The 18,289-nt window shown below is 37.3% G+C and overlaps 1 protein-coding gene across 3 annotated transcripts; it reads left to right on the forward strand.

Moving 5' to 3' along the window:
- Positions 1-1,340: 1,340 nt before the first annotated feature.
- On the forward strand, positions 1,341-18,055 carry LOC120103671 (ELMO domain-containing protein A-like). 3 transcript variants are annotated; one of them, XM_039121430.1, is made up of 10 exons: positions 1,341-1,639; positions 7,564-7,735; positions 7,838-7,946; positions 11,537-11,640; positions 16,546-16,614; positions 16,818-16,933; positions 17,031-17,085; positions 17,211-17,331; positions 17,407-17,552; positions 17,666-18,055. In XM_039121430.1, exons 2-10 carry the CDS (start codon positions 7,595-7,597, stop codon positions 17,765-17,767), a joined length of 963 nt encoding a protein of 320 aa, XP_038977358.1. In that variant the 5' UTR covers positions 1,341-1,639; positions 7,564-7,594; the 3' UTR covers positions 17,768-18,055. The 3 variants fall into 3 exon arrangements, with proteins under 3 accessions (XP_038977358.1, XP_038977359.1, XP_038977360.1); XM_039121431.1 differs by having other exon boundaries at positions 1,341-1,634; XM_039121432.1 differs by having other exon boundaries at positions 1,347-1,639; positions 17,410-17,552.
- Positions 18,056-18,289: the final 234 nt, after the last annotated feature.

Genomic DNA, 18,289 nt, shown 5'->3' on the forward strand with positions numbered 1-18,289 from the left:
ATTTTTCTATAGGATTGCATATTTGTCTTCCATTAATTTTAAAATATTTTAATTATCCTTTTCTATAGTGCATTCATAGACTAAAATCGTATCTTTGTAGTTAATTTTAGATATATGTTATTTTAACTTTATCTTTTATATTGGATTATATTTGGGCTATGCTTATAAAATGAATACAAAAACAATGATTGAACTTCTACTGTTTTGCTAAAAAAAAGAGAAAAGAAAACAATCAACTCTATCCAGGTTGCTCATGTTTATTGGGAGATGAACAGAGTTACCGACTGGGTCGCCTCCTTTGCAGCTCAACATTCGGATGGGTTTTGTAGACAGCATCCGACCCTAAGCCTTCACCCCTGTGTCATCTTTTTTTTTTTTTTTTTGTTAAAACGGACATTTCATACAAACATCTTATTTTTTTTCCACCTGGTAGGGTCGGATGCTACAAAATTAACTATAAGACATCTTTTTTTTTTTTCATCTTATGCTAGATTGATGTGAGCTATCGTTGAACCAAAAAAAAAAAAATAATAATAATGAACAACTCAAATGACCTTTCATCTCTCCATCTTTTTACCAATTCATGAACAACAGCAGCAGTCAAAGGCATTTTATCTTCAAACCACAAGAACTAGCCTTTTGTGTTGGTGAACAACTAATGGGCGAATCGTAGCGTTAATCGTATTGCTTTAAGGGCTCGTTTGGTTCGCAGGAAAACGAAGGAAGAAAGTGTGGTCAATGGGAAAGTAATGAAATGCCTCTTGTTTGGTTGGAGTTTTCAAAGGAGAGAGATGGGAAAGTTGTATTCCCATGGGAATATGATTCCCACATTTCATGGGAAAGTCTTTCCCATAAGAAACATGGGAAAGTTACTTTCCCATGAGGTGGGAATCACTCCTTTTTTATTTTTTCCCAAAAAAACCCTTCAGCATTAAAGAAGCATTAAAGAGGCATTAAAGACCTAATTTTTATTAAGGGCATAATAGAAATTATACATAACTTTCCTAGGAAAGTGGATGGTCAACCAAACATAAGCACTTTGGAAATTAGTCACTTTCCCATGGTTAACCAAACATGTCAAAAGTACTTTCCTAGGTATCCTCTTCCTAGGAATCTGATTCCCAGGAATCATATTCCTAGGAGGGAAAATACTTCCCGCGAACCAAACGAGCCCATCCACTTTATCTTCAAACCACAAGAACTAGCCTTTTGTGTTGGTGAACAACTAATGGGCGAATCGTAGCGTTAATCGTATTGCTTTAAAAGATACCATCGCTGTAGGCGCGGCGCAGAAGATATTACCACCCCATGTTTTGATTATCAGCCCCCACCCATCAGATTCAACCGTAGGAGGCCATCCGGTTCGTCCGGAGTCGGAGAGTCGGACGATGGCGTGGAATTAAACAGCGGAAGGTTATATCAAGTTCTGGACGAGCTCCAGATTTCTACGGGATTCCCTGCTCTCTGTTGATTGGAGAACGGGTCTCGAATTCTCAATTTGGGCTTCAGATACCTTGCGAGCGAAGCTTCTATCTCAATTCCCAAAGCACGAATCTTTTCGTTTTAAGCAAGAGATCGCTTCACCCTTCTTCTTGTGGGGTTCTTCTAATTAGGTTTGAAAGGTCGCCTTTTCGGTAAGGTTTGTCTTAGAATCCATGTTTCTCTAGATTTTTCAGAAGGTTTTTGTTTTTTCTTTTTCATATTCAGAAGTTTAGATAGATCTCAATGAAGCTAATTCGATTGTTCTATGGAACGTTGTCTTGGATTTTGGGGCCCTAGAGGATAAACTGAGGAGATGGATGGATATTTTGTTTTTTGTTTTTTGTTTTTTTTATTTTCTTGGTTTGTGTGACAAGAAAATCTTAAATCTGTTCGAGAAAAAAAAGAATACCTCAGTTATATCCGATGTTTCTTCATGTTAGGATTGATCCAGATGAAATTAAAGACGGTTTCTTGCTGAATTTCTTGGAGAATGTTTGCATTTCTGTTGCTGATTTTGTTTTGTGTTATCTGGTAATGTATATTAGGCTGTAGTGAGAAAATTGCTGAAAGAAAGGTGCCTTTTTTAAATAGTTTTTCTTGGATCCAATTGAATTTGGTATATTGATGTTCTATTTCGTTTTTCCTAAACATTGTATGATTTTTTCAGCAAGGAGTTACGGGCATGGTGGATCTGGTGTGGGTTTGTTGCCAATTGGGTCTTATGCTGACATTGGAGACTTTGAATGACATTCTTCGGAAGAATCATTGGAAAGAAACTGTTGAAGTCTGTTGACCTTAGGGTTTGGTCCAGTTGTTCAAATTGTTTGTTATGGAGAGAAAGATAAATCTAGTGAAGGTTGAATAACCTCGATGCCAGGGTTCTTTGCCTTCCAATGGATCTTTACATCCGATTTGAAGATTTCTTAGAGGATCAGTGAATAGAAAGTGAAGTTGGTTGTTAATCTAATTTTGATTATGCTTGCATCTTGCATGTTCATGTTTGTTGAAATTAATAGTTCTTGTAGAAGCTTGACATAAGGGAGCCATAATTGATCGGAGTTTTGTATCGGTCGTTCTGATTATTTTGAGGATCTGCATCCTTTGGAATTGTATATTACTTGAATAAATTTTTTAGGATATATTGATGGTTGTATGACAACTTTTTGATATATTTGCAAACAAATGTATGCACAAATACATACAAACATAGAGGATTGCATGTGCATACATTGGATGTACATGAGAAGAAGCACGTAGGCCAAACAGAAGCAAGACCTGCGCAAATGGGGTGCATTTATAACAGATGGGACTATCCAAAGTAGATACATGATAAAGGGAGGGGGAGTCAAAATGGTGGTTTTGGGAAAGCGACATCTGACTTGGGCAAGAGATCTCCACACTAAGTGGATTTCCATTGGCTTAGCGTGTATATATGCATGCATAATAACTTTTTTCCATGCTTTTGTGGATAGAATGCTCATAAGATTTATGTGTTAGCATTCTGTTCGTTTTTTAAAGAGTATCAAAGTGATTTTGGAGTAAATGAATGGGATTCTGCTCTATCTTGGTAGTTGGTACATCAGTCTTCTCTCAGAAAATTATTGAGTTGTCAGAAATCTGAAACATCCAAACTTTAGAGGCACACTACTGATCTCTTCCTTGTCAGAAATCACACATATTTTTGGCCTTGGAGCAACAGTCATATCCGACTATATGTTGTTATTACGATCCAACAATGTTGTGTCAAAGAGATGATATCTATAGAATTATAACCATTGAACTTTTGGGTTGCACTAGGTGTAGGAGCATATTTTCGTTCTATTCGAACCTTGAAAGTTAGTCAATTGAATCACGATAATTGTTATTCACACAGTACGCCGTCTCGGTACCAGGCTCCGTACTGGTGCCACCCTGTTACTGTGTCGGTACGCCTGGTATGGAGGCCGGTTTAGCGTATTGAGTGTCGATACACCCTTCATACCATATACCGGTACCGAACTGGTATGGTATGGTACACCCTATACCGCTTGGTTTGGAATGGTATGGTATATCTTGGTTATTCATACTATTAATTTTATCATATATATCATGAAAAGTTGAGCACCATTCAAGTCTGTTTAAGTGGATAGTATATTTACTCTTCCATATACTCCCGCTTCCCCCCTTTTTATTGCAAAGGATTATTTTGATCTAATACATCATGTTCATTTAATCTTTATGATCCTAGTCATTGGAATGTCTGGTGGCTGTGGATTGTAGTAAGAAGCTCAAACTATAGAAACTTTATTTGATTATTTGATTTCTCTTAATATTAAGGACATTTCATATGAGCTAGCTCCACATGATAACAAGATTTGGAGAATCTTGCTTTAGCAAAGGAGGTAGCTTTGGATAGGAATGAACATAGAAGAAGAATTCATCAAATGAATTGAAGGTTGTCTTGTAAGGCTTGTTCGTTGCTGGTATGTTTATATCATGAGAAATTGTTTTGAACACATGGGTTGTGTAACTATGATTAACATTGCATGTACTAGCATTTGTCCCATGTGATCGATGCAATTAATATATGAGAAGTGTTTATGATGGATGTTTGGCGATCCCACTAAATACTTGAGAGGCGGAAGAGGGAGGAGTTTCAAAAACTCCTACTTCTCATCTCCTGGTCTTTCTTTTTGCACATGAGCTAGCCATGTATAGCTATTGAATAACAGTCTAATACTCATGGTAGCATTGAGGTGGCACGAGCACAGGCATGACAGGATGAAATTACAAATTCTATCTCCTCTCCATTCTTATGGAGGCTAGCTGATCATAGCCATGGGATGGCTGTCCAGTAGCTTGAGTGTGGACTTATTTTATTTATTTATTTTTTTTAAATTTCTTTTGGGTGAGTCATGGATACTATGTCATGCTTAAGATAATAGACCAATTTCTTGTCTCACTTCTATGTATGCTGTTGGATGATAGTCCACTGACCCTATAACGGTTGGGTACTTGAAATATAAAATCATAATTGGGGGCTGGAGATGCTCTGCAAGAGTTCGTGCTATATATGTAGAGATGAAGCTATCAGCTTGGAGATGCATTGAATTAAACTTAGGAAGCAAGGGATAGGTCACTACATAAGGTAATGTTATGAGCATTAAGAAAGAAGGCCATATTAAAGGTTGTAGCTATTATAACAAAGCTATGAATGATATAGAATCTGAAAGTATAAGAACATCGGAGAAGGACTTATATGACTGAAGTTGTTTTGGGTCTCCAACAAGGGTGGTCTGGAAGGATGCACATTGTGCCTGACCTGCAGAGGATATTGAAAAATGTCTACAGGGCCAGCTTGATGTGTCAGCTTGAAGAATATAAATTGCCTGCCCATTTGCATCCCACCTTGTCAGACTTTTCATAAATAAATTCATTTTTGTAACATATTTGTACTATATGAACATGCAAAAAACAGTAATGTGCTTTTGTTAAGTTATAGAAAATATCAGGTTTATGGAAAGATCAAATTTTGTATTCCTCTAGATGAGAATAAAACTGGGCGGAACCATGATGTAACTTCTAAATGTTAAGGAAGAATATGATTTTGTGTGTTTCAACTTCCCTCCCTTTTCTCTGCTTCAGTAGCTGTGATCCATACAAGGAGGGGATTTCGAGTGTTATACTGCAGGCAGCATGTGTATATAGAATACTCATCATACATAAGCATTATATAATATAAAAGAAGATGCTTCTATGGCATGCATCTCTTTTAAAAGAAAGAAATTCTGTTATTAATGTTGTCAAAATGCTGAAGATATAAAAGAAGTATAGATAAAGATTCTAATTTTTCTTCCATCTCCATTTACTAGTATATATGTACAGTGGGTATGTGCCAGCATATAGAATGTCAAAATGTAGAATTAGATAGACATCACATTTATATAAACACATGTATATACCCATACATGAATTTATAGGGGTCTCCAAATCACATGTATTGACCCTATCATACCATATTGATACCAAACTATACGGGTGTCGATGGTGTACTGAGTGTCCGTACATTGAATTGACACCCGTATCAGGTCTACTAATACTGTACCAAGATGGTATCTCTACGGATCCAATTTTGAGATGGTAAACCTTGGTACAAGTAGTTTAGATGTAGTAGATCACATCCAATAGTTTGGATTATCAATGTGGGACCCTCATTATCCAATTTAGATCTGACTAAACCTGAGTGGAGATCCACCTCGGTGTAGCATAGTCTAGCTCTCTCTCTCTCTCTCTCTCTCTCTCTATATATATATATATATATCTATATATAATCAATGTGGGACCCTCATTATCCAATTTAGATCTGACTAAACCTGAGTGGAGATCCACCTCGGTGTAGCATAGTCTAGATCGCTCTCTCTCTCTCTCTCTCTCTCTCTCTCTCTCTCTATATATATATATATATATATAATCATATGTTCATAAATCCATATCTATATTTGTACTTGCATAATAATGTGTGTATAAGTATGTATATATGCATATGTATGGATGCATTCTTGCATGCTTGCATGCATGCATGTGAATAAATTACTTATTATGTACTTGTTAAAACATGGCACGTATGCAAGTTCTTATGTCAAATTTATTTTTGGCTTTCTTATGGTGTCTATTTATTTAGGACTAGCAACTCCTAATTGAATTGGAGAAAATGCTGGAACCAATTTATAAGAAAAAGATGTGCTGATGTGTGCTAAATATGTTGGAATGAGGCTTTTATATCTTATCATGAAGTTGTAGTGAGAAAATGAATTTAGCACATCCAAACAAGATGACCATCTTAGTGGTGTGGTTAGCAAAAAGTTGAAGAGTGACGAGGTAGAACAATTTGGTTAACAGCCTAAGATGAAATTTAAGTATTTATTCAGTCGGTTCTTGAGTAAGAAAGGCATTACTGACATCTTGAATAGAATAGTAGTATTAAGTATTAACTATGTGTATGTGACAGCTATAATTATACAAATTACTTACTGAGACTGGAGAATTTTGAGGTGGAAACGTGTACACTGTGTCAATTTTGGGCCTCTATTTGTTTACATTTCTTTTAAACCAACTGCTGATTGTAAAGAGGAGGCACTGCAGAGCACATGCATACTATTTGCACTATATAACTACTCATTTTGTATATACTTGATGCATAGTATCCAGCATGCTTATTTGCAATGATGGGATATTGTGATCTCTAGGTAATGATAATAGGGACTAGTAACATGTTTTTTGGATCCAGGGAACAACTACGTTGTGGCTTGTTTTGACTGAAATCACAATCCACATACATAATGCAATTAATGATGTATGTCTTACGGTGGACTTTAATGTCACATTTGTGAATGTTGTTATCAGATTTACTGTTCTGCAACTTTTGATTCACTTTCAACTAATATATGAACACTTATTTTAGATTGTTATGTGAAAAAAGTTCACTGTTTCCCCTTCAACATGCAATTTGTGCAAGTATTGATTAATTACATGGCCTAATTCCTTCTCTAAATAACATAAGTCACCTGTAGTAGTTCAATGATGTATAAACAAATAGAAGATCATACCTTTTGGCTAGTAAAAGATGAATGCTGATATTCAGCAGATGTGTTGCATGTTTCTGTTATAATTGACACATATTACTGTCTCCCATGGTATCAGTTATTAAAAAAAAAAGAGAGAAATGGAATTGGTAATTGTAAAAGTTTCAGTCTATTTTATATTACTTTATTGTTCAGTTCAGTGTCTGTGATAAATATATCATCTTTTCTTGTATCCTAACAATATTAGAGCAGATAAACTCAATTAATGTTTTAAACTCAATTACTGATGTTTTTTACAACACACAAAGAGTACTGATGTGGATTTCATGAACACATGATTAACTTTTCCAAACTACTAGGAATTTTTAATAATTCAAATTTGTAGAAAGAATCACATTTGATTTAATTTTGCCATTCCCTTCCACTTGCTTAAGATTAATATGTTGTAATGAAATAACGAGGCTATTTTAAGACATTGATGTCACACATGCTTATGATATGCTTATCTTGTTTGTTACAGGCAGAGTTAGCAAAATCAAATAATTTCTATTATGGCAACCAGAACCTTAAGAAGGCGGCTTCGTCACGGGGATGTTGATGGGGGAAGAAATGAGCATATGGATGAATCAGGTTTAGATGCCCTAAATGAACCTCTTCTTGGAAATTATAGTTATGATGAGGACCACTCTGAGGTGAATTTTCTCTTTCTATTGTGGACCATGGGAGTGAATTGAAGTTGGAAGACAATTCTCATTGTTATTTTCTATGCTTACCTAGCTTTATGTTGTTCAAAGGGATATGATCATAGAAGTCATGAAGATATTTGGGACGACAAAAAGAAGGAACAGCTCCACTGGACATATCTTTTTTCGAATTTGATTGCTCAGTGGGCACAATGGTTAGGTAATTGTCATTAAGTGTGCACCATTACCAGTACAACCTCTTACTGTAGATTTTATAGTTAACTTCAATGTGATCAATTCTTTTAATATCCAGTTTGTTACAGTTACAGAATGTAAGTAAATATTAAAATCAATGTAATATGGTAAAGAAAAAATACATCAAAGTATGTGATCCGATCATATGGTATTTTTGATGCCGGACAACAGGAAAAGAAAGAAAGAGAGAAAAAGGAGAGAGGAGAAATAGGGAAGAAGGAGAGAGGAGGGAGGAAGAGGAAGAAGAACTAGGCTTCGCACCTAGTCCCGCTCAGGGTTTCACACGCCAGAGCTAAAGAAAAAAATTCAGAATTTTTTTATTCATAGCATAACCCTAAACGATGTATGGTCCAACATATTTATAAGACCCAGAAAATGCAAAAGATCCTCTAAAAAAGAAACTAATCTCACAAAGACCCTCAAAATGATAAAATACCAAAATAAGCCCTAAAGGCTGTTAAATAACAAAATACCCTAATAAGCCCTAATAACATAAAATCACTCCAAAATAAAATCAAATTGGTTGGACCATCCTCCTGCGGCGACCGTAGACCTGAGTGACGGGTGACCTGGCACTGGTGTCCGCACCAATTTTATATTTAATTTTATTCTTGTTTTAGCACATGCATTTGACATGAATGACTTACAGAGTATCTTTTTCTGAGGAAATACAGAGTACCCTTATCATAGATGAATGCTTTCAGAGATGCGGTATTAAGCTGTAACTAAGTTGTTAAGCAGGTTTTAGTGGAAAGGATAGTTTAATAAAGGAGTTATCCTCAAGCAATGTATTTTTACGCCTTGACTTTATGATCTAAAAGATGAGATAGATAGAATGCTGCATAGAGCAATGGGATGTGGGTGATCATGTGGAATAGCATTTCTGGAATGTTATGTGATCTCTGAACGCTAGCAAGATTTATTTGTGTGGAAGTTAAGGGTTGTCCAAGTGCAGTTACTGTAGATTGGGGACAGTTGCATGGTGAGAAGGATTTTGATTCATGCTTGTTCTTTTGGTAACATTGGCAGTGATGAGAATGTTGGAACAAACTCATGGTCAACATACAAAGAAAAATTTAAATGAGCAAAGACTTGCAAGGGCATTATCGTCATTATCCTCTTGTGGAGCACATTGAACAGAAACAATGGACCTGTTAATTTATGGGTAAATGTTATTGCATTATAAAAGACTTACAAAATAATTTCAACGTGATGTTTGGGTCCTGATTTGTTGCACATATATTGATTATCATCAGAGAAGGATATTTTTAATCTTTTTTTCTCTGTTTTATATTCTTCTCAATGATTGGACTGGGTTTGATCCGTGACCCTAGAAATGTAGCATTTCTGTTGATTAAAGACTGGACTGAAACCTATACAAATTATTATTATTCCAAAAATGATATTAGGTATCTTTGACTGATCCTTTTATTTTCATGGAAAGACAATAATGATGTCTTAGATCTCATACACATGATTCTATAGTAGCATCATGTTGTAACTAAATCAAACATCTATATGGTCAAAAAAGAGAGTTTTAAAAACTGGGTTACTGTCAGGTGTTTTCCCAAGTGTTTGTCTGGGTCATTCATACATCATTTCTTTGAAATGATTGGTGGTGCCCGCATCACTATTCTCTCTCTGTGTGTTGTGTGAAAGAGAGAGAGAGAGAGACGTATGAAACATACTTCTTCTGACTTTACAAGAAAGAGATGGCATCATTTGAATGATTTCATTAGGGCATTATGCTAGTATATAACCTTTGACCAGGAAAATGCATGTCTAGAGGTCTATACATCAAACTCAGACTCAGAAATGTATGTTTAGATGCATACACAGGAAATTGCGAATACACATTAACTTTGATGTGCATATATGTGACGTAATGTAAATAATCAATATATACAAAATTCTTCAAAAGTTCAAAAAATGTGCTGAATAAATTATCAGGTTAAGCAGATCTGATAAAGTGGATTAGTATGTAATAACATAACAACAGTAAGAACAACAACGAATTACATCTGCAGATAACATAATTGGCTCACATGGATTAATAAACTGCTGCAAGTTTTGGAGGGATGAAAATGCAATATTATATGAAAGTCTTACAGAAACCATAATATCAAGGGCCACTCTAGGAAAATGTTATTCTTTACCCTGGAGGACAAGGGATATATTCATCTTGGTGTATAACAGCCATTAATTATTTTTTGGAATTAATAGAACTCATGAGCTGATGCTTCATAGAAAGTTTTAGGCAACATCCACTGTTTGAGCAAATGTGAAAATTCTGACATATATTGGTACTATATTGTCTTGAGGATACATGATTGATTCGCAAGAGATAAAAGACATTCCTGGAAAGAGAGTATCACATGATCACCCTCAAAGAGGACCTTGGAGCCCCAAATTTCCATGATGCTTTAGCGGAGTTTACCTAGTTCTATGATACTTTATGTCAATAGTTGGATGTTGAAGTCAGAAACAGAAGAATTTGGATATGACAATGTTACACATATCTTGATGACTTGTGCAACCTTAGTCTTTTGCTCGTCAAACTTTTTGGAACCTTAATGTTAGATATCCCCCGCCCCCCGCCGCCCACAGGGTCAATCTGCACCTAGGCATATATGTATAACCTCTATACAGATTATATAGACTGAACTAATAAATTGAAGAGACCTAATGTTTAGCATGTTTATACTTACTATCATAGTCTAGTGCACTGACTCTCACAGACATTTCTTAAAAGCAACATTTCTTCAGATTCCTCCAATTTGTCTTTGTATCCTTATCAAGTAGATGATGCAAACTACATTACTGGTCAGATCTATCAATTATTCCATGAACTGGAGCTGTTTTAATTATATTTTTGGAAAATGGTTTCAAGATTGCTGGTTTAATAATGAAATTTTTCACACCTATTACCTGACGGCCAAATAAATTGTTCATTTGTAAATGGTTTGAAAAGGTTGAAGTTATCTAATAATCAATAGAGGTCAAATCTTTTCCATGTAATTGCACATCCTAAATAAGCTATTTCTTTCTTATTTCATATTAAGTCCTCTCTACCTTGATAGATAAAAGTTATGTTCTGTTTTGTTTTCCTTTATTTGCTATTTGCACTGTTAAACATACTCTAAATAATCTTGATCATGAAATTAAATCTCATTGGTATGATATGTAGCAAGGCATGCCGTCTTAGTACCAGGCCCCATACCGGTGCTACTCTATCACTGTCGGTATATCCGGTATGGGGGCTAATTTGGCATACTAAGTGTCGGTACGGCCCTATACTGTGTACTAATACTGAATTGGTACCCTGTACCGTCCGGTTTGGTACGGTATGGTGTACCTTGATATGTAGCATGTTAGTGCCTTATCAACATAGGCCACTGGCGTGCTCCATGCCAATGTTTAACACTTTGTGGTGGCATTGTTTGCCAGGCATTGGCATAACACGACATGGTAGCACTGTGCTAGTGCCAAGGTTGCCATAGCATTGGCATGAAATATCTCAATCCTTGATGCTGATTACATTTATTTTCTCTGCAGTAAACATTCTCCTGGGCTCTGGTTCAATTATAGGGAGGTTCTTACCTCTTCCATCTATTATTCAAAATGGACAGGGTAATCCAATCTGTCTTAGTCCCTTGCAGGTAACACTGAAGAATTTCCTTTTTTTCCTTCTTAATGTTGTCAATTTCATCAAGTGACCAATGAGAAGATGTGAAATCTTAAGTATTTTCATGAATTTCTAGCTATAAAAAGGAGTGATGTTGTTCTTGGTGTTTTTATATGTGGATTATGTATACTTTCCTTCTTCATTATTTTAAGTGTCTATTGTTAAATTTTATCAGATTATGTGCACTTATGCACCTGCTATGGTGTAAGTATCAACCTGTGCATGCTACCAGATATTAAATGATCCAGTATACTTTTTTTTAGTGTCCAATTTACTTGTTCTTTAATCACTTACGATTAGTACTAAAAGATTGAATCATTATGGAAAGTATAAGAAGCTTTTTTCCCATCTGATTGTGTAGTCTTGTGATCCTTCATCTATCTCTTCATTTAAGATAGAGACCATTTTCAATTTGGTATTGGTCGTCCAAACATAGGGGTCTTATTTTCCCTTTTATTCCTGCTAAAATTGCATACCATATGGTATTTAATTTTATTTTTGGATCATTATTTCAAGAATCTTTTCTATAATTCGAATGTTGTTTTCAATTTTCTTCATATTTATTCACAAAAGAAAATCACAGAATTTCCGATTAAATATCTATGGTCACTTCTCTAGGCATAAAGACACGAGTGTAAGACCTCATGCTAAATCTATCTAGTGATCTACATATAATCCTTTTGTATATTCTTTTTTAACCAGTGTACCAAACCTATTGACATGCACTAAATCAGATTGGTGGCCATGTCATGGGTCTATGGTTCAACTGTAGGATAACTGCGAGTCAGAGAAAGATTATAAATATCTCATCCCTCCATTTCTCCTTCAATATTTGTTTCATTATCACCCATCTTCCAAAATGCTTATCCCTGCTCCTTTTTATCCAACTCTCTTCGATCGAAGGTTTGTTGTGCCGGAACTAGGCTCGTACCAGTTGTCCGGCAGCATAGGTCGGTATGCCCTTGTACCATTCCATCCGGGCCTGTACCGATATAGTAGAGGAGGCAGGGGAGAGGGAGAACGGGAGAGAGAGGAAAAGAGAGAGAAGGGGGGAGAGGGAGGGAGAGAGGAGGGTGGTGGAGGCCGGTGATCCGTGCAAAGGAGGCGGAGGAGAGGCTCCACCTTGAGTCTCATGTTTCGTTCGAAACAAGGGTTCCAAAGGGGGCCTATTTTTAATTTAGAGATTTTTAAGTGAAGTCGGCAAATAAAAAAGGAGCCCCCTCTGAGACCCCTGTTTCGAACAAAACATGGGACTCGAGGTGTAGCCTCTCCTCCGATTCCTATGCGCGGTTCGCCGGCCTCTGCGCGGCTCGCCGGCCCTCCGTCGGCCAGCCTCCACCTTTCTCTCTCTTCTATATGTGGATTATGTATACTTTCCTTCTTCATTATTTTAAGTGTCTATTGTTAAATTTTATCAGATTATGTGCACTTATGCACCTGCTATGGTGTAAGTATCAACCTGTGCATGCTACCAGATATTAAATGATCCAGTATACTTTTTTTTAGTGTCCAATTTACTTGTTCTTTAATCACTTACGATTAGTACTAAAAGATTGAATCATTATGGAAAGTATAAGAAGCTTTTTTCCCATCTGATTGTGTAGTCTTGTGATCCTTCATCTATCTCTTCATTTAAGATAGAGACCATTTTCAATTTGGTATTGGTCGTCCAAACATAGGGGGTCTTATTTTCCCTTTTATTCCTGCTAAAATTGCATACCATATGGTATTTAATTTTATTTTTGGATCATTATTTCAAGAATCTTTTCTATAATTCGAATGTTGTTTTCAATTTTCTTCATATTTATTCACAAAAGAAAATCACAGAATTTCCGATTAAATATCTATGGTCACTTCTCTAGGCATAAAGACACGAGTGTAAGACCTCATGCTAAATCTATCTAGTGATCTACATATAATCCTTTTGTATATTCTTTTTTAACCAGTGTACCAAACCTATTGACATGCACTAAATCAGATTGGTGGCCATGTCATGGGTCTATGGTTCAACTGTAGGATAACTGCGAGTCAGAGAAAGATTATAAATATCTCATCCCTCCATTTCTCCTTCAATATTTGTTTCATTATCACCCATCTTCCAAAATGCTTATCCCTGCTCCTTTTTATCCAACTCTCTTCGATCGAAGGTTTGTTGTGCCGGAACTAGGCTCGTACCAGTTGTCCGGCAGCATAGGTCGGTATGCCCTTGTACCATTCCATCCGGGCCTGTACCGATATAGTAGAGGAGGCAGGGGAGAGGGAGAACGGGAGAGAGAGGAAAAGAGAGAGAAGGGGGGAGAGGGAGGGAGAGAGGAGGGTGGTGGAGGCCGGTGATCCGTGCAAAGGAGGCGGAGGAGAGGCTCCACCTTGAGTCTCATGTTTCGTTCGAAACAAGGGTTCCAAAGGGGGCCTATTTTTAATTTAGAGATTTTTAAGTGAAGTCGGCAAATAAAAAAGGAGCCCCCTCTGAGACCCCTGTTTCGAACAAAACATGGGACTCGAGGTGTAGCCTCTCCTCCGATTCCTATGCGCGGTTCGCCGGCCTCTGCGCGGCTCGCCGGCCCTCCGTCGGCCAGCCTCCACCTTTCTCTCTCTTCCTTTCTCTCACTCTCCCTCCCCCGCTTGCTCTCTCTTTTTCTCTCTTTCCTTTTTCCTTCTCCCCCTCCGTCGACAGCTTTCGTTCCGGTTGTTGGAACTGTCCCGGTCCACCGTCGGTACGGCTCGATACGCCCTGAACCACTCTGTTCGGGACAGTTCCGACAACCATGCTTTGATCCAAATTCTTGCTTTACTCTTGCCATGACCTTTGACCCTTGCCACAATCCGTCCTCTCGCTATCGCCACGGAGCCTCATAGCTTGGCCTCCTCTCACTATCGCCCTCGAGCCCTGCACAAGCCAACCTCCCTTCAACATCACCATTGAGCCCCCAATAAGATGACCTCTCTACCGACATTATGCATTGGCAATGTCGACTCCTCCGAGCTTGACAACTCCTCGGACACCTACTTACTGATGCCATCAAGATCCTCTATAACCCTCTCTGACAATGGTGCTCGTCCATGTACGCCAAGAGATCAAGAGGGGAGGAAATCTTAGGATTTGGCATATTTGGGGTCAGGAAGGTATTATATTTTCCCCTCCTCTTCTTCTCACCCTTGGTTGACTTGTGGGTCTTAAGTCTTTGACCCGAGCAGCTCAAGGTTGTACTGTCCAAGTTACCAATTCAAAGATGGTTTAAACTATCTCTAGGTTTAGCCTTGACTCGACATGCAAGGTCTAGCAGGTAATTGGTTGACCTAGCCTGGCCAACCAGGTTTCTAAATGTTGCTTTTAAGCAAGGTTTTAAATACCATGGTTAGGGGATGTATTGATCATTTATTAGTACAGCTCCTACATCAACTCATGCTTTGTGGATACAGGGTGGTATAGCATAGTATGGCATGTTACTCTATTACAAGATTTCCTCAATTCAGCATAAAGAATATTAGTCCGGAATAGGCATGTCCATGTTTTCTTTTCTAACCAATCTCTCCATCAGTTGATTGACCAAACGGTTTTGATTATTAGTTTGTTAAGGTTTCAACGTCAGGAAAAATATTTTGGCTAGATAAGTAATTTTTTATTTTAACTAGATAAGTAGTTGTATAGCATACCTTTTGTTGACTAAGTAGACCATCGTGTTGACTCATGTTAGGACTTCTTAATAACAAAACAAGATAGCAACTTATATTTATTTTGGGAAAACTGACTGACCACCTCTTTGCTGCCCAATGTGTGTTCAACTGTAGCTCGTCAAAAAGGAAATTAATTATAAGATTAATAGGCACCCAAAACCAACCCATGTTTGCATGCAGAAGCTCCTGCAGAACTCCTAAATGATCACGTATTATATTAATAAAAGGAAACCCAAGCAAATCAAAACTTTTACAGGGTGAGTTTGAGGCCAAATTAAAGGTGCTTGTTTTGGGATTGGCTTTTCTGCTGACCGACAATGGCTGGCCCTAATGCCATGTTAGGCTGTTCCTTTTCTTCCCATATGCACCACATATGAGGTGAATTGTCATGGAATGTGCGTAAAATTGACCTCAATTTTCTTGTAAAGAACACAGAAGTGGTAGTTCTGCATATGTTGTTATTGACATGGTGTCTTTTTATTTTCAATTTTGACGATGAAGTAGTTGATGCTTGATCTTTGTCTATGAGATCCTGTTAATCTGTGAGAGGATTTGCTTTCTTGAGGAACTCATCTATCTTCAACCTCCAACTGACATGGCTGGTGTTTTTTGACCGTATCTGAATCATAGATTATGCTTGCTTTTTTGTTAGTACATTTAGAGTATCAGTTGTTAGAGGAGTTTAGACTGTAAAAAGGCACTGGTCCCCACTGGGACTATGCTTTCCTTATCTACATGCTGCATCAGCTATGCCAGAAAAGAGAGGTCGGCTTTACAGAGTAATAAATATGGATGTCATGTCCCTAACCAGAGAGTTGCTTCTATCAATAAGGCAGAGACCTATACCTCTGTTGATCTGTCAATATCTCAGAAAAAAATAGAATATCTGGCATTTGGAGATTGAAAAGCAATCAATGCTTTTTTTCTTGGCTAATTAGATAAATTTTAATATGCTTTGTTCTATTTGCAGCTTCATTAAGTTTATCATTGTCTTTCCTGGCATATAATAAACTTTCTACCTCTAAATATTTGTATAATGTAATGTTAAAAACTTTCTCATTCTTGTACTAGACCAACCTCTCGATATGCCCGAGAAAAAAGGAAGGTGGGAAATCGACCATTTCCCCGGGTGTCTTAGAACCCTCTCTAGGTTTTTTTGGTTATGAATGATTATTTTCTGATTTAGTACTGCTCAACCTTGTAGGAAGAAAGACTGAGATATTTGAGGCAGAGACTGGAGGTCCCATTCGATGGTTCTCGTGTGGAACATCAAGTACATCTTCTTGCCAGAATTTTAATTTGTTATCAATTGCATGCTTGTATTATTTCTCGAACATTGTTGTGAGACCTTGTTCCTTTTTTTCCGACATTTCCTTTTCATTGATAAGTTGATGGTTCTTTGGACTTTTCCCTCTTTTCAAGTGAGAATAAATCTAATATGGAATCCATAAATCCGATGCTGATTTTGTATTGCAGGACGCCCTGAAACAACTCTGGAGGATGGCTTATCCTAATCAAGAGATTCCTCCTCTCAAATCAGAGTTGTGGAAGGAGATGGGTTGGCAAGGTTCCGACCCATCGACAGATTTTAGGTAATATGACCAAGCACTTTGCAGAGGTTTGCTCATCTCTCGTGTACGAAATAAATGTACTTGATGGTAACAATTGGTGCTGATTATTTGTTCTCAGGGGCGGTGGCTTTATATCATTGGAGAACCTCATCTTCTTTGCCAACAACTATCCTGTAACTACCTTCTCTTTGGAGATGCCTTTCATTTAATTTAAATTCCCTTTTCTTCCCTCATGTTTATGTTAAACTGGAGGCCATGGATTACTTATCTCCTTAACCTTCTGTTGTTTCTTATGGAGGATTCTTTCCAAATGCTGTTAAAGAAGCAAGAAGGGAAAAGAGCTGAATGGGAGTACCCATTTGCCGTAGCTGGTATTAATATATCATTTATGCTGATACAGATGTTAGATTTACAATCAGGTAACGTGTCAGACAAACACTTCTATTTTTAATATTTTTAAAACATATCTTAAGCAGTCTGTTGATTCTTTCTAGCAGGCATGCCAACTTCGAAGGCAGGAGCCCGTTTTCTGGAACTTCTTGGAGAAGATGAAAAAGCATTTGATAACCTCTACTGTGTAGCCTTTCGAATGCTGGATGCCCAGTGGCTTGCCAAGCGTGCTTCTTATATGGAGTTTAATGTAATTCTCAGCTTTCCAAATTTTAATAACCTCTACTACTCTATGCTGGCAGTTTTTGGTTTGTGTCTCCATTATCTGTGCTTTTTCTGATCTGTCTCCCTCATCCCTTCCAGGAAGTTCTGACGTCTACAAGAGCTCAATTAGAGCGTGAGCTTGCCCTAGAGGACACTACCAGTATCAAAGATCTACCAGCATACAACATGTTGAATCAATAGCATACCATTATTCCCAAATGTTAGCTTTTTCCTTTTTTTTCCTTGTTAACCCTCCGTATGCTATATGGCTATATTTAGGGTCACTCATCACCAATTTCATCTATGGTTGTATTCATACAAATGGTGGATGAAATTTATAAATGGGGCTCTCAAATACTGAATCAAATTTACAAGTACTGAATGACGATGTAATCAGAAGGAATATACCAGGACATCTGCTTGAAAAAGGCTGTTGCTAGACTTGTAAATTTTAAACTAATCGTATTTTGAATCTGCAGCTTTGATACATGGATGATGATGATGATGAAATGATTATGCAATAGGTGGATTGAATTTTTCCTTCTGTCCTTGTTCTACCTCTGAATGGGATCAGGAGACAAATCATTCGATCGGGAAAAAATGAACTCATTTCATTGACCATTCTCTTCCTGGCTAAGAAGTTAGCAGACCGACTTGCCTCTAAACATGTGACCAAGGACTCGTTTGGTTCGTGGGAAATGAAGCAAAAAGTGTGAGCAAGGG

Source organism: Phoenix dactylifera, unplaced genomic scaffold, assembly GCF_009389715.1.
Source record: "Phoenix dactylifera cultivar Barhee BC4 unplaced genomic scaffold, palm_55x_up_171113_PBpolish2nd_filt_p 001071F, whole genome shotgun sequence".
NCBI classification, from domain to species: Eukaryota; Viridiplantae; Streptophyta; class Magnoliopsida; order Arecales; family Arecaceae; genus Phoenix; species Phoenix dactylifera.